Here is a 24,430-nt window from a genome sequence, read left to right on the forward strand (position 1 = left end):
TAAACCTACCATATTGATATAAAAAAAATTAAAATGTGACCATTGAAATGTGACCATAAGTGTCATCTGAAAATCATCTGAAAGCTGAATAAATAATCTTTCCATTGATGTATGGTTTGTTATGATAGGACAATATTTGGCCGAGATACAACTCTTTGAAAATCTGGAATCTGAGGGTGCAAAAAAAATTAAATATTGAGAAAATCACCTTTAAAGTTGTTCAAATGAAGTTCTTAGCAATGCATATTACTAATCAAAAATTAAGTTTTAATATATTTAACGGTAGGAAATGGAACATGATCTTTACTTAATATAATAATGATTTTTGGCATAAAAGAAAAATCAATAATTTTGACCCCTACAATGTATTTTTGGCTATTGCTACAAATATACCCCAGAGACTTAAGACTGGTTTTGTGCTCCAGGGTCACATATATTCTATTTTCTGGTATAAACATCATCAAATGAATGAAACATTGATAGTGAATTGATAAAAAGCTAATAAAACACAAAAATGTACAATAAAAATCATTTCAACATTTGAACACTAAAAATATTAATATTTGATTTGTTTACCTGCATGTCAGTGTGATCATTAACTGACATCAGAGAACTGTAAACATGCAAATGTGTTGTTAAATTATTGAAATATTAACTTCCTCAGGGATATTTGAAGTAAATATTTTATTTTTTAAGGGGTTTGGCTGACAAAAACATTTGGGAATTCCTGCATTATATGAACAAACATAAATGCACATGAAAAAATTACATGCCCAAAATCTTCCAAGTTCTATACATAGATCTATACATAATCAGTGTTTAGTAACGTGCACAATTAATGGTTTCATACATGGCCTTAATTGCTTAAGAGGTGCTTTTTTCCCCTCAAATTCAGAAGCATGCTTCACAGATTTATTTACAGTATATAATTGTGAATATAGTCAAAGCTAAATGAGATGACAGTAGGAATTTTAGAAAGGAAAATTTAAAAGAGAACTAGGTAGAGTCTATAAATTAGGAATAATTTATGACCATTGTGTGAATATGTAATCATGTAATCCATAAACTGCAATTTGATTATGAGCATTTTAAAATGTAATATACTATAATTACGAGTAGTTAATTTTTGGAATCTGATTACCTAATTACTCTATTACTACCCAGCACTGATGAAAAAAATCTATATATAACAGCAAAATGTGGAAATAAATAATCAAAGCTAGTGCGTTTGCCTTCTTGACATGTAGAAAACTGATTTTAATGGGATAAATTGGTGCAAATATTACATAACCCCTTCCATCACCTACTCCAAAGCTCTCTTCCCATCAACAAAAAACCCTGCCGCATCTGTCATGTCACTCCTGGTAATGATCATTTTCAAAAAGCTTCAATCAAACAAAGTTTCCCCTGCAGAAACAAGCTATAATTTGGCAAATTTGAGAATCAATAGTAAATAACAGCGAACTGTAATGGCAGGAAGGGCCGGGGCTGGCTTGTGCTCGAAGCGTCTCTCTGCTGACTGCTGAATCTACTTGAAGGCGGCCTTAAATCACTACGCTCTTCATCTGCTGGTGCCAGCCAGTACAACATCCATCTCTGCACCACTGAATAAATCCTCTCCATCTGGCTGAAAGGATCAGGGCATACTTACAGCTCTCCAGCTGCATTATACAGGTCTGCACATCCATAGGGAAATTCTTCAGGTCCATGGGGCAGGCCAGAATCAGTGTTATTCTGAGAACAACAACAACAGCCACCATCAGCAACAAACTCCACAACAGATCAAATTAGACAGCTCTTACTTTCCTCCTCTTTCGTTGGTCAAACCGTTCAAATTTAAAGGAAAACACCCAATCAGATTTTCTATGTATTTTTATTTTTTAGTATTATTATATACCATTATGGTATTTACAAAACTTTTGAATGAGCTTTTATTTCTGTTTTAATTTTAGTAATTGCATTTATAATTTGCATTAATATTATTAATAATTAGTTTTTATAATTGTTTTTTTTTTTTTTTAAGTTGCCAGTCACCACCAGCAGTTTTGATAATTTTCACAAAATGTTAATGGCCCCCAGAATATTTGTTGTATTAATATCTGAACATGCAATATGTCACAAGAAAGAACAGAGCCTCTGCTTTTAAATCAACAAACAAACCCGTTTCAAAATGCGTGCATTCTTTTTTTAATCAACGCTTAAATTGGGGGAGTTTCGTAAAAAAAAAGCAACGTTTTGTTTAAAAATCTGAGAAAACCACAGTTTTGTTTTGGATCAGATTCAGAACGATGATCAAAAAACAGAGTAGATCATTTTCATCAACACCTAAAAGGCTTCCCAGTCCTGGATCGTCATTTCAATCGCTTTAACGTTTGGCAGTTTTGATTTATATGCCGTTTAAGGCTTGATGATAATGTTATTTAACATATGAAGATTTTATTTGCAAATACAGAAAACTACGCTTTTTATAAATGTTCAAAAATCATGTTTTTTATTATGCTATCATGTTTTTATTGTGTTTTATTGTGTTAGTTAGCTACTATTTTTTAGTAATTTTGGACCTAATCAAAATAACCCAACTGCAGTTTGATTGAAATGAATTGGAATGCACAATGAAAAAAACTGATTTCTGAAAATTGTTAAAAATGGAGGGTAAGACTTTATTTTAAGGTGTCATAATACAGAGTAATTACCTAATTAAATACTTAGTAGTAGCCATTGTACTTACATGAAATAAGATATACTTACCATGTAACTACGTTACAGAACAGCCTGTAATTACAGTTTGTAATTATGTAGATGTACACTGTAAAAAATGATCGTGATTTTAACGGTAAAAAACTGTGAAAATGCTACGGTAAAAACCTGTTACATGGTTAATGGAAAGTTCCTGTAACATTTACAGGGGAAAAAAATGTAAACTGACGTTCCCAGAATTCCCTGCGTTCCATTTCAAATTCTGTTTGAATTTGACGTTTTTTCTTTGAAATAATTATGTTTCTTCTTAGTTTTTTCTTATCAGTTATGTTTATTAGGGTTGTATGTTACATCTAATGTTGTTAAATTAATGTTTATAGCATATTTCAGTTTAATGAGTCTCACCATGATGGTGTTTAGTGCTTGTGTGAATGACACTGTGCACCTTCTGTATATTCTATTTTTTAAAAGTTGCTTGTGATGGGCTTTGGCTCATTATGTGACTTTCTCATCATCACCTGCATTTGGTGGTTATCAGTGTATTTCAAAGGAACCAAACAGATTTCAGTACTTTAATAGGTTGGTATATTAAGATTATATCAGTTAAAGAAATTATGGTATTTAACTGTAAATTTAAGTTAAAAACGTAAAACCTAAAACGTTGCTACCGTATTTTTTACGGTAGAATTCTGGCAAACACAGCTGCCAGTTTTTTACCGTAAATTTTACGGAATTTTTTTTACAGTGTAATAGGCAGCTACTGTTACACATTACACAGACCGAGTCTGTTACACAGCTACTTGTACACTTAAGTACAATCTTGATACACTTTATTTTAAGTAGCTTATGTCTGTGTACTTACATTTATAATTACGTTGTATAAAGTCTGCAACACATATGTAACAATGTTTTGGTTACATAAGTAGCTGGAAAACACTTGGTTCACAAAGAGTTCACAGTTTTAATGTTTATATTTCCTTTAAATTATTGTCAAGATCTGAGTTAAATTCTCCATTGTTGCTTTCAGTATGGCTAAGGTCACGCAAACAAACATGACCATTTTAACATTAAATAAGCACATAATCAGAACCTGAGATTATTACCGTCATTGTTTGTGTGTGGTTGTTCTTGCCATGATGTTACAGAAATAGAAATGGTTTCTAAAATAGAATCAGCGGTCGCTCGTCACATATTGCCGTCGCGGCTAGTTAGGACAAAATCTCTGATTAACAAGCAAAGATACCATTTGCCACTACATCTGGTTAGATTGTATTAGATTTCAACTTTACTTCAAATAACGCAAACATTTTTTTAATGGTTTTAGTTTTGATTAACAATATCAACACTGCACCTATAATAACAATTCAGTTATCAGTTGTTTTTCACCGATAATTTCCACCTCCATTGCAGCTCTCAAATCAAATATGGCATAAGCCGTTTTGGTTTTATGAGACACCTGGTTATGAGACAGGAGAACCAATAATGTTTGGTGTTACTGATGTCCAACCTGGAACATAGATGCCAAATTTGATTTGAGAGCTGCAGAGGAGGAGAGGATTATTAGTGAATAACTTAAGCATCATTATGCTCTTCACAAAATATAGTGCTGAAGTTATACAGACCATTTCTGTGGTGCCTTTTGTCAGCTTGTGGTCACTATGAATTACTATCATGGAAATAACAGCATACAGGACTGGACCAACATAAACATATGCAAATAATGAGAGATTTTTATTTTTAGGTGGCTATCCCTTTAAGAATTGCAACCAAACTGTATTAAATCTATGTTTATTAACTCTGTCTCATAGGATTCTAAAGCCAGATAAAGAAACAGCCCAGTGCTGAGCTCTGATCTGAAACTCACTCAAGGCTGTAATCACGTCACTATCACAGGATAGTGGTTATTTACCTGCGATGTTCAATTTAACTGTGCGCTGTGGCTGGTGCAATTTAGAGGGAGTTCACAGCCAAGACCAAACTGATCTGAAAGGTTCATTCGATAGTGTCAAGTTAAGAGATGAGGCTTCCCAATCCACACAGCTACTCACTACTCCCAGTCCTCTTTAATGATACAACGATAAGACAAAGTGACCTTAGAAATTGGAAACATGCTTAGAAGGATACTCATATCTTTTAGGCTTTAAGTCACTTCATTTTTTTTTATATAAATACAAGAATTTTAAAATATAGGCTACTGCACAATTAAGCAAAGTTGCTGTGCAGTTTAAACAGTTTAGGATTTCAACAAGATTCAGAACTATTCAAAAGTTTGGGGTTAGCAAGAAGACTCTTATGCTTACGCTGACAATTTTCAAGCGACAACGCATCTCTTTCAACACTTTGACTCAAAAAAAAAAAAAAAAAAAAAAAACTGTCTCTCTCTTTATTTATTCCTTACCTTTCTAGCTTGTACATGTTTGGAACAATGCCTGAAACTTGGTATTACAAGCACTTTGTGTGTCTGTTTGCCTGTTTAAGATTAATCGCTTTATGTATTGCCTAATTGTAAGTCGCTCTGGATAAAAGTGTCTGCAAAATGACTAAATGTAAGTGTAAATGCTCACCAAGACTGCATTTATTTGGTCAAAAATACAGTAAAAACAGTAATATTGTGAAACATTTTACAATTTAAAATAACTGCTTTTATTTGAATATATTGTAAAATGTAGTTTATTTTTGTGGCGCAATGCTGAATTTTCAGCATCATTACTCCAATCTTTAGTGTCACACGATCCTTCAGAAATCATTATAATATGCTGATTTGCTGCTCAAGAAGCATTTCTGATTAATGCACCCTTGCTTAATAAAGGTAACAATTTCTTTAAAAATGGTAGCATATAATGTAATGTACTTACAGGATAGCACTTTTGTCTTTTACATTAAAAGAGACATGCAAATTGTTACATGTTTTATAATTTTATATATTATTATATTTATTAACTACAATATTTGTTGGGTTTTGAATGTTGCCTTTTACATTTTTGCTAATTAATAATGTTTTTATTTAATTATTTATTTTTTGCTGAAAATTCTATAATGTGAGTTTAATGGCAGGCTCCACTGCGACAACTTACACCATATAGTGTGACAACATGACCCTCTACTAAGCCATGTTATCCAAAAGGTGTGTTTAATGAACTGTATGTCATTTTTTCAAAGGGCAAACAGAAATAAACCCACCCTGAGAAATACAGACAGCAGTAAACAATGCTGTGACAACTAGCCCCGGTCTCCCTTACAAGTGTGCGAACACACCGTATAATGTATTATTAGATTATATGTTGTCCCCTCACCTTATACTGTACAAAACATTCCCGTTTTTGGAGATCCTCAAAAGCTTGTTGTCAGTAGTAACCTCGTGGAAATTGGCTCCCTTTTCATTGGCAAAGAACAGATCGGGTTTCCAAATGGAGTCCAACATGGAGGGATCAAGGTCAAGGGAGTCATCGGGATATTCGCTGTAGGCCAGCCGAGGGTCATTCCACTGCTGTCTCAGGAAAATGTTCACTCTGTAATCCTGTTGGGCGCACAAAGACAGCCATGTCAACACATCAGAGGTGAGGAAGCTTTTTTTTTTTTGCTAGAATGTCTAATCTCAGTCCAGGTAAATTTGCTGTCGTCTCAGTATATATTTTGCCTGAGATAATTGTTATCCATGCAGGCAGACAGGTGAGATGGCCAGTGTGTAAAAGCAGACACCGTAAAGCAGTGGCATTTGGTCCCAACACACTGCCATAATTGTCAATTCTTCTCCAAAACAGGCATGCGGTTATATCATTTCAGGGAGACCATTAAACTGTCTGGGCACTAATGTACCTTGGGATGATCGGCACGGCACAGAATATAGTGGATGACCTTTGCAATGGCAATCAGCTTCAACATGCAAGGACATTCCAGGGCAATTATCCTAATGTAAGGTGACCGGTTCATCCCAAGAATTGCGAAATATTTTGATGAAGGACAATCATCTGTCTCAGGTTATTAGATTTGCCTCTCGGAGAGCGCAGCCACCATAGCATGGGAAAAGAACAAGTCCCATCGATTTTACTTTGTCAATATTTCTCCTTTATGATAAACTGCCCACGAATGCAAAATGAACCCTGCAAAAACAACAGAGCGATACTTGATTACCGGTAGCATTATCTCAGGTGTTATGTAAACACATCTGTTCTCCTCAGCAAACGCAAATTACACATTTAACACCACGAGTATATGTATATAGCAAAATTAGTAAACCTTTAGCTCTTGTCTACTGCGATTATCCGACATCCGTTACTACAACCGAACAGGACGCCCGCAGTCAAACGCTCCCCTTCAAACACACAGCTAGTTTCCGACAGAATGATTTTGCAAACAAGCGAGGAGTGGGCGCACATTCATCAGCTTTTTTTCTGATTTGATTTCTCTAGGCTAAGGAGAGTGATTTATGGCAACAACCCACTCATAATGCGATTCAAGCCCAAGGCCAGATCCTATCCTGACGGTGACATATTAGAAAAAGTTTGCACGACTCTCACGCGCACAACTCTGCTAACAAATGACGGACGTTGAAATTTACACGTTCGTGCTTCCTCAAGAAAATGAAAGAGCCAGCGAGCTAATTAAATAGCCACTCGCCTCTCCCGTGGGCCCCGTGCCTTAGAAAAAGGGTAAACAATTAGGACAGTGAAAGGCCGGAGGGAACAGTGGTCTCAGTAGTGGCCGGAGTCAGTCAGATCATTACTGGATGAAACATATTGTTCTCGGCTGCCCTATAAGCACTAAAGATTTATCGATACGGCTGGCGTTACCTGCTCCTGCCCCGCCACCTCGCCGCCGCTTGCTCAGTGTGAACACGAGCATGAGCAACTCGGATCAATTCCGCTGGTTATGGAGGAAAGAAAGAGTGGAAAGCACTGCATTTGTTCTGCTTCAGGGGCTTCTGCAAGCCGCTGAAGTTTTGGAGCTGCTCAACTGGTGCCAAACAGGAAATCTTGGCATTACTTATTTTTGTGCTCATAAAGGCTCGAGAAAAAGTGTGACCTTCACCAGATCAATGTTTGGGAAAAAAACACCTAGAAGCGCGTGGACATTTAAAAATAGCACTTTAAAACTAACATGGACCAAGAGGTACTTACGGCATATAATCAATGGGTTCACATTTTCAATTCAACATCTTTCCCAAAGAATGATATTTTTATTAACCTCCACACCATCAGATGATAATGGTCTGTTTATTATAAGCTTGTGCTGCAGTTTTGTCGTCTGCCGCTTTAAATGCTCGAGCTCTTTTAATCAATCAATCCAATCAGAATGGTTCATCAGTTTAAAAAAAACATTTTAAAAGTGATTCCAACAATATCGTTCCTCTGCCTCATTATCATTCTAGTCACCCCAGTAAAAAAAAAAAAAAACCTATGCTATAATTTATATAAAATACATTTAATTCATACTAAGCATACTTCAAATCCATTGATACAATCATTGACATATCACTTAAGACTTACTGATATAAAATTATAATGACATTTTATTTGGAGTATTTCATTGCACAATGCACATTTCTTAATATCATGCCTAAAATGTGTTTTAATGTCACTATTAATATGATCTTTGAATAACACTGGTCTTTAAGAGAAAGACATTTAAAGTGTATCTGAAGTATACTTGCAACAGTTCCCTTTTATCACAATAAAATGTGACCCTGGACCACAAAATCAGTCTTAAGTGTCAAATTGTTTTTAAAAATTTAATAAATACGCTTTCCAGTGATGTATGGTTTGTTAGGATCGGACAGTATTTGGCCGAGATACAACTATTTGAAAATCTGGAATCTGAGGGTGCAAAAAAAATCGAAATATTGAGAAAATCTCAAAAAAGTATACCAGTTTAGTTAGCAAAAGTACAATTGCAGAGGATTTTATTAAGGATTTTATTTATTTTCATTAAGCACATAAATATGTAAATGTATACTTAGCATGAAATGTATGTCAAATGTATTTTAGCATATTTATTTTTCACTAGGGAAGTCATGGGAAGGAATTGATTATTAAATTATAATCTCAATTCAAAATATTAAAACCTTGAAATAAACAGAACAGATGAAAAAATGTTATAAAAAAAATAAAGAAGCATATTTAAATTTATGTTAATTTTTCAGTTCAACTTCTCAATCACATTAACTTTTGTATCGGCAAAAAAATGAATTACAATTAGAAAAAGCACAATAGAAGAATATTTCTCATAAATTTGGAGCCCATTTATCTTCTTTTTTTTTTTCACAAAGAAAGTATAGGGTTACATATCATGTGCATTACTTTGATCCATATACTCACCATTGTTGTTTCAGCAATGGATCCAAAACTGTTAATAAAAATGTTGCACGTTACGTTCACAGGTGGACCTGTGGAAAAAGAAAAAAAAAGAAAAACAACAAAAAACAACAACAAATAAGTTAACGGATACTGATAAAATTAAGCAAGTTATCCTCTAAATTACCAATCTTACCATATTCTTTAATAAGAAACAACAACCAATACTAACCAAAACTTACCTGCTTACTGTTAAATAAGCACATTGTCATTGACAAAGCATGTAAATCTAATTTTTAAGATATGCATCATCTTACAAAAATATATTGTTAAAATATGGAGTAAAATTATTAATACAGGCTGTTGAGGTGAGTCTTCTGTAAAGGCAAGGACCAGTAGTTTTGTTATCAGGACAGAACAAACCCTCAAAAGGCAAGCCATTGTTCCTCCCATTTCTGTTTTAGATATATTATATGTAAATCTCTTATGCTTGTGCACAAATAAAAACCTGCAGTCTGAACAGAAACCATACTTCTGCTGTTAAAAGAAGCAAGCGATCTATCACATATGGCTCTGTAAATACAGAAAGGGGGATATTCTGAGTGACACGGCGCTCATGGCCTCGTAAAGCCCCTGTCAGGCTTCTCCAGACTTCTGATTTAGTTAGATACAGAGCTGCAGAACAGCATGGAGAAACCCTGAACCCCATTTCTCTGCTTGCTGACGAGCCACACGCAGACTCCTAAGGTGCTGAATGAGTAGATTACTGCAAAGAACATATTGCAATCTGCAAAGTCTGGCAACATTTATTAGTCATTCTATAAAGGCTGCAATTTCCTCCTGAAGTCTAATCCACAAGAAAACGATTACCTGAAAATAAATCCACCTTACATGTATAATTTGACCAAATGTTAGTGTATAGCCTTGTGCCATAAGAAATGTTTTAATTCAGAAATAGTCCTTAGTCAGGGTAGTGGCATATTTACTTTTGGACAAGAATGAAAATAAGGCTGTGATGGGTAGAAGTACAGTGCGTTCAATGGATTGTATGGTTGTTTATAGATTGTTGTTGATGAAACGTCCTTCTGAAAAAAGTGTAATCCAACCCTTCGCAGCATCGTTTTCATCCGAGTTAAATTCAATATACCGCATAGCCTGACTAAGAGTTATATCTTCCTTATGAAAATTAGCCATGGTTTTATTATAGTCAAAGTGTAGTAACCATGTCTTAAATTTGTTTGTTTGAGTTCCATTTGTATGGCCACAGTTTTACTACAGATGCCATGGTTAATTTGTGGCTAACCTTAGTTTAACTTCAATAACCATGTTTTTTTTTTTTGTTTTATCTGTAGTAAAACCTTGGTTAATTTTCATTAGGGCTTAATGTATAAAACAAGGGAGCACCTTAGCCATAATCAAACCACAGGCGGGTAGGACAGCCTATCACAGTCTTCAGACCGAGGGATATGATTGGACGAATATTTTCTGGTCCTACACCTTCCACAGATGATAAATACATATTGCCTCGGTTTCACAGACAAGGCTTAAGCCTAGTCCTAAACTAAAATGTAAGTCTTAGCTGTTTCAGTTTAAATAAACCTGCACTGACTGATCTTAAAATATATCAATGCCTCTGTTTTGTCTCAAGATGCACACCAGTAATGTTTTTTTTCCAAGCATGTTTATAAAAATTGCTTAAAAGTCTTAATTGAACTATGACCTAATCCTGGCTTAGTCTAAGCCCTGTTTGTGAAACTGGGCCATTAATACATTTAGACCACTTAATTTAGGGATTACTATTGGTATGTGAAAAGACTTTCAACCAGCATCACAGAAATGTTTTTGAACCAAATCTCCAACACTGTTTTTATATGAGAATTCAGCTGCCTATACTCCTTAAAATAAAGATTTTAAAAGGCTTGTGTGTGTTTTTTTCTTTTTCTTTTTTAGAACACCACTTTAGGGTTCCCCAAAGAACCTTTCAGTAACCAGTTCTTAAAAGAGCCTTTTTCAACTCTAAAGAATCTGGAAAGGATGTTAAAGATTCTTCACGGAATCATAGATTCCAAAAAAAGAACCTTTATTTTTAAGACAGCGCCAACTGAACCATCCTTTGCAGGTGACTAACTAGTTTTGGAACTCGTTTAAATTGTAGCACATTATCGGGAAATTCCTGTTTGAGCCGCTATACAGTGTCAGGCCTCATAGTTTCTTGCTCTTGGCTTATTTCTTCCACTGGGTATTACACTGGCTGTAATCATTTGTCTGTTCTTGGCTTTCCTTGCCGTATGTGACGCAGCGCAGAGGAAATCTAATGTCCTCACCCCCACTGCAGTTCATTTGTGAGCCTAGCCTCCAATAAGGAGAGAAGAGAGAGAAAGACAGAGCTCATTAACTGTCAAGAAAGGGTGAGTCATCGCCAAGAATGATTTGCTTTGCCATGTTTTTGCCAAACAATCTGCGCCCCGCTCTCCTAAGAGCCGCTCACTGCAGAGGGAAGCAACCGCCAGCGACGGAACGGTCGGGTTATTTATAAATTTTTACTCAGCTGTCTTTCCCAGCAAATCAGACCTTAATTTCTGAGCCGTGCCTCCACCCTCATCTCATAGAGGTGACGGTAGTTTAGAAGCCTCACACGTTTCACTGCGCTTCTCTTTATTACACAGACACAAACAGCACATGCGAGTCGCAAAGATCAGCCTGAAAGTGAGGGACGTTCTGAATTTTTCAGAACTGTATTGATGTTGAACAATTAAGTATATACAAAGAAAAGAGAAACATTCATTACTGTGATAAATTTCATTTATAAACTGAACAATCATTAATCAAAATCCCTTGGGTAAGTATAATCTCTTTAGAACACCCATAAATAGCACCGAACACACACAAAAAAAAAAAAAAAACAGTGAGCTGAGAGATCAATTACTTCTTCATAAACCAACAACCACAACTCGTTTTTACTGTTACCGGTTTATAGTCATTCATTAACAAGGTCCATGTCTGAACTGATCAATAGCAGAGTCCATCTCTTTACCTAGCAGCGACTGGAGAACGATACGGCCTCAAAAGCCATTAGTGTGTTTTACGCCGGTCAGCTGGTGGGAAAATGGCGTACGAGGTGTTGTACCCAGAGGACACTCTCGATGTGGGAGCAAAACAGATTTATTACAAACAACGGGCACTTAAGATGCCTCCCAGGTAAGTGGACCACCACAAATGAAAGTGTCTGATATAAATAAAGAAAGCTTAATGATATTGCTCATGTTAAAAATCGAGCTGATCCCAGCAGAAATACAATGGCACCGAGGCATTAAATATTTATATGGCTTCGGCAGTACCTATAAGGTCTTGGCAAGGCAGCTCTCGACTGGAGTGAGATCTACTGGTAACAAAGGGACAGCAAAGTGCCCTACCGGCTTTTCCATGTTAGCAAACCATTTTCATCACACCTCACTGAATCAACGCCGGGGCAAATGTCAAGGGCTTCCTCTTACTCCTCATGCGCTGACATACGGGCTGATGCTGAGTAAATCTATTGGCATGGGGCAATTTTCAATTTGCGCTGCTCTAGTTACACTGACATGGTAAAAAAAAGAAGGTGTTAAGCTTCAGTGAAGGAGCTGAGCTTCTTTAGAAAGAGTGAAACGTGGGGAAAACAAATACATCATGTAGCTACATAATCCAAAATCCATTTCTGTTGAGATTTTGTTGTTTGACGTGATGATGGTATCAGCGGTTTATATCTTCAAGTGTAAAGAGATTTACCAACAACAAAAAGAACACAAAGACATTTATGGCATATAGAATATAATAGAGTACATTTATAGTACATGGAAGTATATAGCATGACTAAAGTATAAATATTACAGAAAGAGAATATATTACAACAAAATTGACAGAATTAATAGAATACGAAAATAATATGAAGTTTACTACAAAAATAAAAATATAGTACTGTGTACTACATTTAAGGAAAATCAAAAAAATCAAAAATACAATATTTTACTACATTACTACAAAACAAAAACAATATAATATAGAGCAATATTATACCACTACTAAAACCTACAATACTACAGAAAACGGTACATCAACAAAAAAAAAAAATGAATAGAGCAAAATTGTACAAAACAGAATACTACAAAATAAAGAATTATTAAAGAGTAATATATAGACTACTATGACTGAAAAAACTCTATATAATAGTAAAAAAAAAAAAAAAAAAAAAAAAAAAAAAGGCCTACAAAAATGAATGGAACACAGAATAGTAAAAAACAAAATAAAAAAAAAACAACTACAATACTACAAAAAAAATTGTACAACAGAACAATATACAATAATATACTGGACTGCTACTAAAAAATGAATAGAATAGTAAAAAAAACCTACATAAAAATTAATGTAGCAAAGATGGTAAATAACGTAGAATACTACAAAAGAATATGGTTATAGAATAATGCACAAAAACATAATACTATATTACACTATTATTAAACAAAAACAACAATCTGGTATAAAATATTACAAAACACAACATACTATTTTAGAATACTAGAAAAAGAGAATATAATATAGAATAGCAAAAACAGAATACTATACAAGACTACTATTAAAACTAAAACAACAATATGGTGTGTACAATATTACAAAAACAAATGCTAATTTAGAATTAAAAACAGAACATAATATAGAACAGTAAAGCAGAATACTATATTAGAATACTACAAACACAGAATATAGCATTATAACACTAGAATACTACAAATGCAGCTATAAAACTGAATATTACGGAAGCGTATTGCATTCACTTGAGGAAAAAAAAATCTACTCTGTTTTTCTGAATTAACGAGTTAATTATCTCAGAATTACGAGATAATTTTTCATGAAAAAAAGTTTTTGCTCTGTTTTTCTGAATTAACGACTTAATTATCTCAGAATTACGAGATAATTTTTAAAGAAAAAAAAATCTACTCTGTTTTTCTGAATTAATGACTTAATTATCTCAGAATTACGAGATAATTTTTCTTGAAAAAAGTTATCTCAGAAAGTCATTAATTCAGAAAAACAGAGCAAAAACTTTTTTTTTCATGAAAAATTATCTCGTTATTCTGAGATAATTAACTCGTTAATTCAGAAAAACAGAGTAGATTTTTTTTCCTCAAGTGAATGCAATACGCTTCCGTAGAATATAGTAAAGAATTATACAAAAACAGAATATAGTACAGAATATTGCAGAAAAACAGAACACTATAAGACACTACCATTAAAAAGCAGAATTATAGTACAGAATAGTACTATAAAACGAATACTAAAAACAGAATATGGTATAGAATAGTACACAAAAATAAAAAACACTACTACTACTAAAAGAGAATATAGTATAAAACAGAAAAACAAAAAAGAAAATACTATTTTAGAATTCTACAATAACAAAACAAAAACAATATAATATATAGTAGTAAAAAAATCTAAATAAAATCTGAATACTCTACTAGAAGATTCCTATATACAAAAAAAAAAAATGCAATTTAGCCCAACGGGCCCTGAAATGTGTTAGCAAAGCACTGCGACAAAACATTAAATGAACAAAACAACAATTAATAGCCTGGCTAACAAATATAGAGAGCAGCTATATGGATCCCAGCCTGAAACATCATTCTATATTCCATGTGTTTTCTACTTAAAACAACCCATTCCAACAAAACCAAATCCAGATTGAGCAGGAGTCACAGCCATCCATCACTCCAGGTTCGGTTCAGCTAGAGGCGACCCTAACCATTAAGGGGATTGTATTAAAATTCATAAGAGCCGGACAGCGGCGGCTCAGACGGGAAGAGATGCCTGTGCAGTGACAGCTAGTTTCAGAGAGAGTGTCTGAGTTAGCATTGTCACATGCCTATAAGTAATGACACACTGCTAAATTACCAGGATCTCTTCCTGCCCCTGAGGCTAGCATCACTGATAGGGGAAACATGACAGCCTTGGAGGAGGGAGGCTGGAGAGAGACATAAATCAATAGGAGGGCTGAGGCTCCGAGTCCAGAATGGAGTTTGATTACACTGGATCACCTGGTAGCTGCAGCCGCACAAATCATGAGATAAAATGGTCAATATCGCAGTAAAATTGATTCACACTGAGGTTAACTGATGGTTTTAACGATATGAGAGACTGTGTCAATTGTTTCATTATACAGAGCAGCTATGCATATGAAATAATAAGATTGGAGATAAGAAGAAAATTAGATTAATGCCACGAGTCACTGACCAAAATCTCGGCTGGGCTAGCGATGACACTGAACTTCACCATCCAATTCACATCTCATTGCTCATTATACTGAAATGCTATTGGGGTTATTTACATATTTCAGATATTTAGTAATCTGTGTAGATTCATAACTAAATCTTCATTTATAATCGCACTATAGTCCTACCGGTGTTGAGAATAACTAGCTAGAAGTAGCGACAATACTAACTTGAGCACATTTTTCAATATTTAATATTTTCAAAATACTGTCATTTTTACATTAACAAGCACTTCTTTAAACTGTGTAGTTGACAAAATGTAATAATCAAACATGCGCTGCTAGAAATATCTTTCGCTTTCAAATGAAGTGAAATCTTTTTGGCAAGTCTGTTTGGAAGATATATTTTAATAAACCAAATTAAAAATAAAAAGTTTATTTGAATCATTCATTTTCCAAGGCATTTTATATCCTCTTTGTAGCAAAAAAAGGCTAATACATATTTAACCATTTTCTATTCAGTTTATATAATGTTTATAGTTTGATACGGTTTAATGCGGTCACAATAATTGCTAATTTTGTTTGCATCTTCCAAAAGAATAGCTTGATTTGAACATTAAATTATGATTATCTTGTTAAAATAATAACAATAATAATAATTTATTAGCTAAAAATAGCTTCTCTAACAGAGTCCTGCATGGTTATTATGCAGAAAGAAAAAACTGAGCAATGGAAAAACTGTATGGAAACTAAAACTAAATATTGCAAAGTCATTGAGCTATATATTGGCTGTGCAAATGACTTTGAAATAAAATGTGTGCAATAAAAAAACAACCCAAACAAAACCATTGCATCTCAACAAATTCAAAATCATATTCAAAGATATTTACAACCCGCTGCTTCAAGCAGCAACCTTACATGGTCATGCCTAATTATGTTTAAGGTATATGCAAAAGAACATGACTAATAACTAACATTATGAACATGGCTCTTAACACTGTTAATATATGCATACAATACGCATTAAACAATGCAGACATATTTTACAGCACACCAATAGCTAGAAGTAATCTCAGCTGGGATGAACGACGATTAAACATTGCATGATAAATGCAGTATAATACTGTATAATATGATTTGTGGATACTCCTAGTATGATCATTTATTTGAGAACACAGGAGCCGTGACAAACATCCGGAAGACTTCACATTAGTCTGCATAAAGGGAGGGAGCTGTGTATATAATGCCTTTAATAAAGCTAAATAACAGGCTGTAATAAGAATCCAGCAGCAGCGTGCGGCCCACAGGACTAAAACTGCATCTCTGCAGCCTCAATACTCACAAAAACAACATTACACGCTGTATGGGAACAACTGTGCATCAGAATCAAATATGATATTATTTAAATGCAATATCTGAAAGCATATCTTGTTACCTAAAGCAACAAAATTTGATAAGATTAGACGTGTCAAAAGTTTTTTTTTTTTTGGTTCAGTCAGGTGTAGAAATTCATTTGCTTTCCCAATTTAATTATAATTTAAGCCAAGATGAGAGGAAAAATCAATGGTGCACAGTTAAAAAGCGTGCCCGGCTACACAAAGGGATACACTGGCACTAAATAGTGGCAGTCAACAAGCTCCAAAGCTAAACCAACAACTGGAGGCTACATCCGAAATTAAATAAATACTCATTTCCACAGCGAAAGCAAAAATAAGCTAATTAATCATTAAAAGCATGCTATTTTGCAAATGTCCCAATTACTCAGATCCTCCCACCGGTAAATAAAGGTCAAGCAATGATATCCAATTATACCACAAAAAGTAAACTAAAACCACTATGCCCATATAAATGTTTGGCATTATCAGTTAGCATGCCATTTATAAAAAGACCAGATGCATGACTGATGCCATTTGCATTAGTTAGGTTACTCTCAATTATTAACAAAACACACAGACATCTTTAACTCATTATATCATTTAGCCGTTTCTCAGATGAGAAATCGCCCGGATTGCATGAATCAATAAGCTTGTATAATCCTGGATAAATAAAAAGAAAGTACCTTTCTTGTGAGTACCATCCGATTTGGAGCCTTGTGGGTCTAATGAAAAAAAGATCAGGATTAATAACATGATATTCTAACAGCAAGATGTTTAGCTTTTTTTTTTTTTTTCTTTCTTTGCGGAACCAACAACAGAAAAAAAAAACATAAGCAGCATGGCTCACTTATTCTACTTTACACTTGCCAACACTCGGAAGTGTGTGGCGGGGAATATTGGGTGCTAAGGGCATACTAAGGGCAAGAGCAGTTAAGGAGGGATGCACTTATTCGTCCAAAACTTCAGAGCGGGCAGGACAAGAGGCAAAGCACTGAAATGAAAGAAAGGATGGGGGTTGCAATGCATATCTGGTCACGGGAGGCAAAATGCACTAACAGATGCAATACACTAGAGAGAGGGAAAATGCAAAGACTACATGTCAAACTGGCTTCACTTTGAGTTTTGCACACTTTTTTTTTTTGTAGATCGAATTGATTTGTGTTGCAGGATTGTGCAATACAAAAGGAATGGGAACTTACTTTGGGAACCACAAAACAGCTCCCGCTTTTACAAAGAGAACCAATTTGGGGCATTTTCCCTAAATGTTGGACCTAGAAAACATACGGCAGGTCACAGTGCACTAAATTCCAGTCAGTTTTCTCTTGTGATGTTCACCAGAACCATACAGAAGCTACAACAACAGTGCATCTCTTGTGCAGTTCTGTATGGTAATCACAAGGATAAAGATGCTCCTTATAAAACACTACCATGCACATGTGTGACCACAGATATCATATACAGTAATGCGCCACGGCGAATGCATTTCAGTCTATTCCGATGAGGCAACAGCACTGCGGGTGGTCGTCGTGTGTGTTACCCTAAACAGAAATCACTCATCCAATGGATCCTAATTAACAAACACACATGAAAGTAGACGAGTGATTTAGGGACTTCAAAATCAGGCCGTTCTTCTTCAGCCCAACTACATGTTCACCAATAACGCAGACGCCGGCATAATCCAGGACTTCCCAAGAGATTTATCCTTTGTGAAAAAAGCTACGTTAACCATTCAATTCCCAGTCCCCATGACCCAGCATTGATTATGCCATCTAAAGCTCTTAGATAAATGACATTAGTGGCAAATATTTTAGAGGAGCACACTTCTGTCGGTGCATTTCCATCAGCAATCATACAGAGCTAATACTGAGAGAGGTCAGAGAAGAAAAAAGGCATATTAAATGGTTTAAAAAAAAAAAAACACAATTTATACTTTATGGAAATCCAATCTGGAAATGAAACAAATTAAGTGCATGGATAACTAAATATTAACAATTATCTAAAGCCAATCTCAATTGAACCCTGTTGCACTGTAAAAACTGCATATACATAGTCTTCTATTCACACTTTTAATTGAAAACACATCCGGAAATGAAACAAATCAATTAAGTGCACTGATAACTAAATGTTAACAATTATCTAAAGCCAATCTCGACTGAATCCTGTAAATGTTAAAGTATATAAATCAAAGATTATTGGAGTAAGTTCTATAAGAAAGTACTATTTCACTCTTCTATACATACTTTTAATCTGGAAATGAAACAATAAATCAATTAAGTATACTGATGATAACTAGATATTAACCATTATCTAAAACCAATCTCGACTGAATCCTGTAAAAATTGTATATACAACAAAAATGTATGTTATTTGAGTATGTTTTATACGAAAATACTATTTCAGGCTTCAAATTTCCACATTTAATTCAATGTGCAACTTGCTGTTTCTTTGTAAAATTTATAAGCAATTTCTGAGTGAAAATTATTTTAAAGTAAATGCATTTTTTCCAGTGTGGAGACAGTGACAAATCGCTCTGGAGTTGCACCCTCAAATTCAAATGCGAATAAGAGAAGTTTTCAAATTAAATTTCCATGGATGATCGTCTCTGCGTCCCTGTGAGAATTGGAACAATTTGTAGGCGATGAGCTAAAACGTGTATGAAAAATTAAAATCACATCTAACCTTGCTCCGTCTCGGTGTCATTTGATTGTTCTGTTGTGATGTTTCTCGAGGCTCACATCGACGCACTGCCTTCTCTCTCTACCCATGAGATAAAAACGCAATTATCTAGCGCGATCCTGAGACGCTTTGTTACCCCCATGGTGGAAATACAGTTCATAGCATCTCTCTGAAAGCTTACAAAATCGTTTATAGCAGCCTCTTAAAGCAGATTGTGGCAGGAACATACATTCTGCTGCTCTCTGAAGATGGCAGATAAGTTATCCAGACAGGGAATAAGAAACTCTCTTGATCAGGATTTCAGTCATCTGTCATCATTTAAACCGAGTGAAAAGCATCAGTAGGTTCACCATTGCCATTTGTATGTGAACGCTGCACCCTGACTCATTAGAGAATTCCCATTAATCCTATTAAAGTCCCATTAAGCATGTGCTGATAGCACCAAATTAATATCAAGCTCCACCAGCTAATAAGGCTTTGCTTCTGCACTTTACATGATTGAGGAGGAAATGCAAAGAGGTAACAGAGACATACAGGACATCCAAAAAGAAAATAAAAAAGCAATCAGTAAATATACCGCAGCAGATTGTATATTTACAAATGTACACTTGTCTCATCGAACCCATTCAGAAGCAAAGTGACACAGTAATCAGAAAGCATTACACCAATCATGACTATAATGCGTGGTGGCAGCTCATTGGAAACGGGGCGGGAGGGAGACGGTCGGTCTATGGGAAACCGCAAGCAGCCGATGATTGTGCGATTTGGGGCAGAATGTGTAGCACCTCGTGGCTGTCGGCCTCGCTGTGACTGATGAGAAGGGACAAGGTTAACGTGGGTACGGGAGGCGCAGCTGCGCTCCAAACCATTCATCACTAGCGGTCGCAGATTACAGCCCAAGCTAGCAGCTTGTCTGCTGAGGAACAGTCCCGCTCCTCTCAGGTTCACACGTCCTCAATTTGTTTAACGCAGCACTTTGATCTGTCAGTGAGCGCTACCAAATGGTCCGTTCGAGGGAAGATGATTTGAAAAACTTATGGTTAAAGCTAAATTGTGTAATACCTGTGGGACCAAACCAGTGGGAATTTGTAGAAATAAATCCGTTTTCAAACAGGTTTCTCTCCGGTTCACTATCAGTCAAACAAACAGATAATCCAAACTACCAATTCACAGCCCTAGGTTGAGCTGGTCAGGATGCATATGATATATGTGACCATGGACCACAAAACGAGTCATAAGGGTCAATTTTATGAAATTGAGGTGTATACATTATCCGAAAGCAGACTAAATAAGCTTTCAATTGATGTATGGTTTGTTAGGATTAGATGATATTTGGCCGAGATACAACTCTTTGACAATCTGGAATTTGAGGGTGCAAAAAAATATATATACATTGAGAAAATCACCTTTAACGTTGTGCAAATGAAGTTCTTAGCAATGCATATTACTAATCAAAAATTTATTTTTGATATATTTACGGTAGGAAATTTACTAAATATCTTCATGGAACATGATCTTTACTTAATATCCTAATGATTTTTTTGCATAAAAGAAAAATCAATCATTTTGACTCATGCAATATATTTTTGGCTATTGCTACAAATATACCCCAGCGACTTAAAACTGGTTTTGTGGTCATATATATGCACATATATGCATACAATATGGATATTTTTTGGGGGGAATGCATATGAAACTGGTATAGGGAGAAAGTATGGTAATACTTATCAGCAAGGTTAAATTGGTTAACATTAGTTAATGCATCAAGGTATCATGAAATAGCAATAGCAAACTTTTTTTAAAAATATAATTTTTTGAAATATACACTACCGTTTAAAAGTATGGGTCCAGTAAGATTTATTATTATTATTATTATTATTATGTACATTTTATTTATTTGCTTTTTAACTCATATACAATCTTGCATAATTAATTGACTGAAAAGATACACGTGAATGATCTGAAAATATATCTCTCCTGGTTCTTGCTGCATGGGGTGCCCCAAATATGTCAGGCTATGAGCTTTCCATTTCAAATGGTCCCAACTAAATCAGTTGGAAGGATTTCCCACAGTGAGCCCCAGTCATGATCAGTGTAATTTCTTCTCATGCCAGCACATTCGTTGCTTCAGGCAATTCTTATCTTTTTCACTCCCTTTTTTCACTGTATGACTAAATTTGCAGGAGAGGCCGAGTAATCAGAGGAGGTGAACAACTCCTCACCATCAGCTGGAAAAAATGTCTTCTCACATCACATGCTGTTTATGCAGGAGCGTAGGACCCTTTAAACGTTCTCTCTCTGCTTTTTCCTCTGGAATTTATGGAGAGATGCTGTCAGGCCGCTGGCTGCATGATTTTTAGGGATGCGGTCTGTAGCGGAGCAGAGAAAGCTGGCCGAGGACGCGTGAGCTTCCGGCTCAGAGTGCAGTTACACGCTTGACCTGACAGCCGTGACGAACCTTTGTATTTCATAATGTCTGGTCTGGTCATGTGACCACAGGGCCCATGTGCCCTCATGAAATGAACTGAATGAATTACATAATGAGTTCACGAAAGAGGGCCAGTGTTTATTCAGACAGCAGCTATTGATTCGTTTTGTTTTTATATACGTTAATATAAGAATGAATGATTTTGATTTCTGGCAACTAGGGTTTAAATTACACATCGAAAGCATAAAGGCAATGCGGAGTTTGCAACGTTGAAATACCTGCTACTTCAGGGTAAATTTCAGTGAGAAAACAATCAGCCAACTCTGCAATATGACGCCATTCACCATAAACAAGGTTGCAGCAAAACTCAGCAAACAGCAAAATTTAAGATGTCAGAATTCATTCACCATATCACAGCACGGACTGTCAACAGAAATAAATAAATAAAAGAAAGAAATCCGTTGCCACGAGCAAGGTTAAGATGCAAAGCCTCAAAATCAGACAGGGGTCCTCTGCCATTTAAGCATTCAAGCAGGTTTAACAGTCTGGACAAAGTCTCAGGACACATTACTGTAATATTTCTATCATTCGCTGATGCTTTTACCTACCTATAGTTTCAAAGGAAGAGTGAGATTGCACACATATAAACTGTACACATTTTCAGATTTTTTACTTAGTATAAGTGTCTGCATTACATTAAACATATATCTTGGTCAAAGGGAACACTTTATAATAATTTTCATGAATCAATAATTCAACCTTTATATAAAGCTTAACAAATCAGTTCATATTTCAAAGCACAATAATGATTTGTTAAGCACTATATACTACGATATTCTGTTGCTTACTAAATTTATTATAAAGTGTTACTGGTCAACACACATGCAAAATATCAAATATCTAATACATTCGGCTCTAATAAACAATACAGATTCAAACATTATTTTTTGGGGGGGGGTCAGTATTCAAATTGAAATGAATATATACAATATACACAAACATAATACATTAGCAGTGAACACATAACATTTTTTGACACAAAGCTGAAAAAAGAGAAAAAAAACAAACAAACTACCATTTAATCTTGCAAGGTATTTATATGTACACAATGTCCAAAATAGTGTTTTTTAAATAGTTTTTTTTTTGTTTTAGTATTATTGTTTAGTTGTATTGTAATTGCTATATGTATTAAAAGAAAATATGTTGCATTTATTTTTTTACACTTTTTGTTTTTACTGATATGCCTTTGAAAAAAAAAAAAAGTGTATTTCCAAGAATAGCTAAGGAACAGGCAGACTATAATTTGCAATGATTGACATTAATATATTGTTGAAGATAAGGAAACCTCTGACATGTATCGTGCAGTGGCTATTTCTAACATTGCCAGCACACGTCACACACTATAGGATACCGAGTACCACCATAGACATTCACTCAGGATAATGATTTCACGATCATGGAGCATAAACAGGAATGTAGCCAGCTTGGGAACAGGTTTCTTAATATAACCACTGTACAAGTTACAAGTACAAGTCTTTAGTAAATCAGGATGCAATGAGGTATCGAGCAGGTTGCTGTTCTTTGATAACTATAACCTTTGGAGGGAATAATTACTTTTGGGAGTAGTTTTGCTTATTATTAGTGGGAACACGTTGGATTGTTATAACAATATATCCCTTGTTCCTATTTACTGACAAATAATCAATCATCTATATGTACTTATCGTATGTATTAGGGCTGTGCAATTAATCGAATTCGATTATCATGCGCATCTAGTCAGTAAAACCGGTTTCTTGATTAGTAGTTAATCGCCATCCCCTGCTTTCAAATGGAGCAGGAATTACTACACAGAACCGTAATTCACTGACAAGCTAGCTATAATCGAAGGAGATTCATCTGCAACTATGAACGCGATATTGCTCTGTGTAGTAATTCCCACTCCATTTGAAAGCAGGTGATGGCGATTTACTGCCAATCACTGAACCGGCTTTACTGACGAGATGCGCATGATAATCGAATTCGATTTAATTGCACAGCCCTAGTATATATTTTTGCACGGAAATTGCTTTTAGTGCTTGGCTACATTCCTGTGATATCCAGCAGTGTCTTGGTGGATGCACCTACCTTTGAAATTAGGTCTGATTCTTGCATCATAACCGGACACTTTTCCCATAAGCTTGTCCAGGAATTCTGACGGAGGCATTGGGGAGGCAGCTTTCCGAGCCGCTGCTTGTTGGGACGCTGCCAAGCTGTGGATTGGGACAAAGACAGGTGCGTTAAAGAACAAAGGAGGACAAGCGTTATGCATTATGAGATTTTTTTTATTTATTATTATTACCTTCTCTGCCCTGAGGCAGTAAACTTTTTCATTTCAAGCTGACGTTACATTATGTGCACATCATCATACCTTAACTGTCCCATCTTCAGAAAGACAGATTGTCACCTTGGAATTATAAGGTTCTATTTTTGTCAAAATTATTCTTATTATGTGACAATTTATTTACATAGTATGTTTTTAAGTTGTGTACATTTTGGGACTTTATATTTTGAAAACAAAAAGATTATATTAACAAAGTACATGGAATCCAAAAACTTTGAAGCTCTATATCTCAAGAACTGCTCAGAATGCAGATAGAACCTTGTAATTCTAAGGTTTTTATTAAAAAGCCTGATCCTCTAACATAGGCACTCTATTCTATTTCTATTATATCCACATGCTATC

At 35.1% G+C, this 24,430-nt stretch overlaps 1 protein-coding gene across 1 annotated transcript in view; it reads right to left on the bottom strand.

Moving 5' to 3' along the window:
• LOC306853356 (glycine receptor subunit alphaZ1) overlaps window positions 1-23,935 on the bottom strand; it is a gene marked incomplete at its 3' end in the record, with an annotated part of 42,491 nt that extends 18,556 nt beyond the window's left edge. Inside the window, exons 1-4 of the mRNA XM_079390683.1 lie at window positions 23,833-23,935; window positions 9,012-9,079; window positions 5,991-6,214; window positions 1,652-1,734 (exon numbers count right to left, since the gene is read on the bottom strand). Coding sequence (XP_079246809.1) covers window positions 1,652-1,734; window positions 5,991-6,214; window positions 9,012-9,079; window positions 23,833-23,911 — 454 coding nt within the window. The 5' untranslated portion in view covers window positions 23,912-23,935. The remainder of the gene's footprint in view (window positions 1-1,651; window positions 1,735-5,990; window positions 6,215-9,011; window positions 9,080-23,832) is intronic.
• Between the last annotated feature and the right edge of the window lie 495 nt (window positions 23,936-24,430).

This window comes from Barbus barbus (assembly GCF_936440315.1).
Source record: "Barbus barbus genome assembly, chromosome: 33".
In the NCBI taxonomy this organism is placed as follows: domain Eukaryota; kingdom Metazoa; phylum Chordata; class Actinopteri; order Cypriniformes; family Cyprinidae; genus Barbus; species Barbus barbus.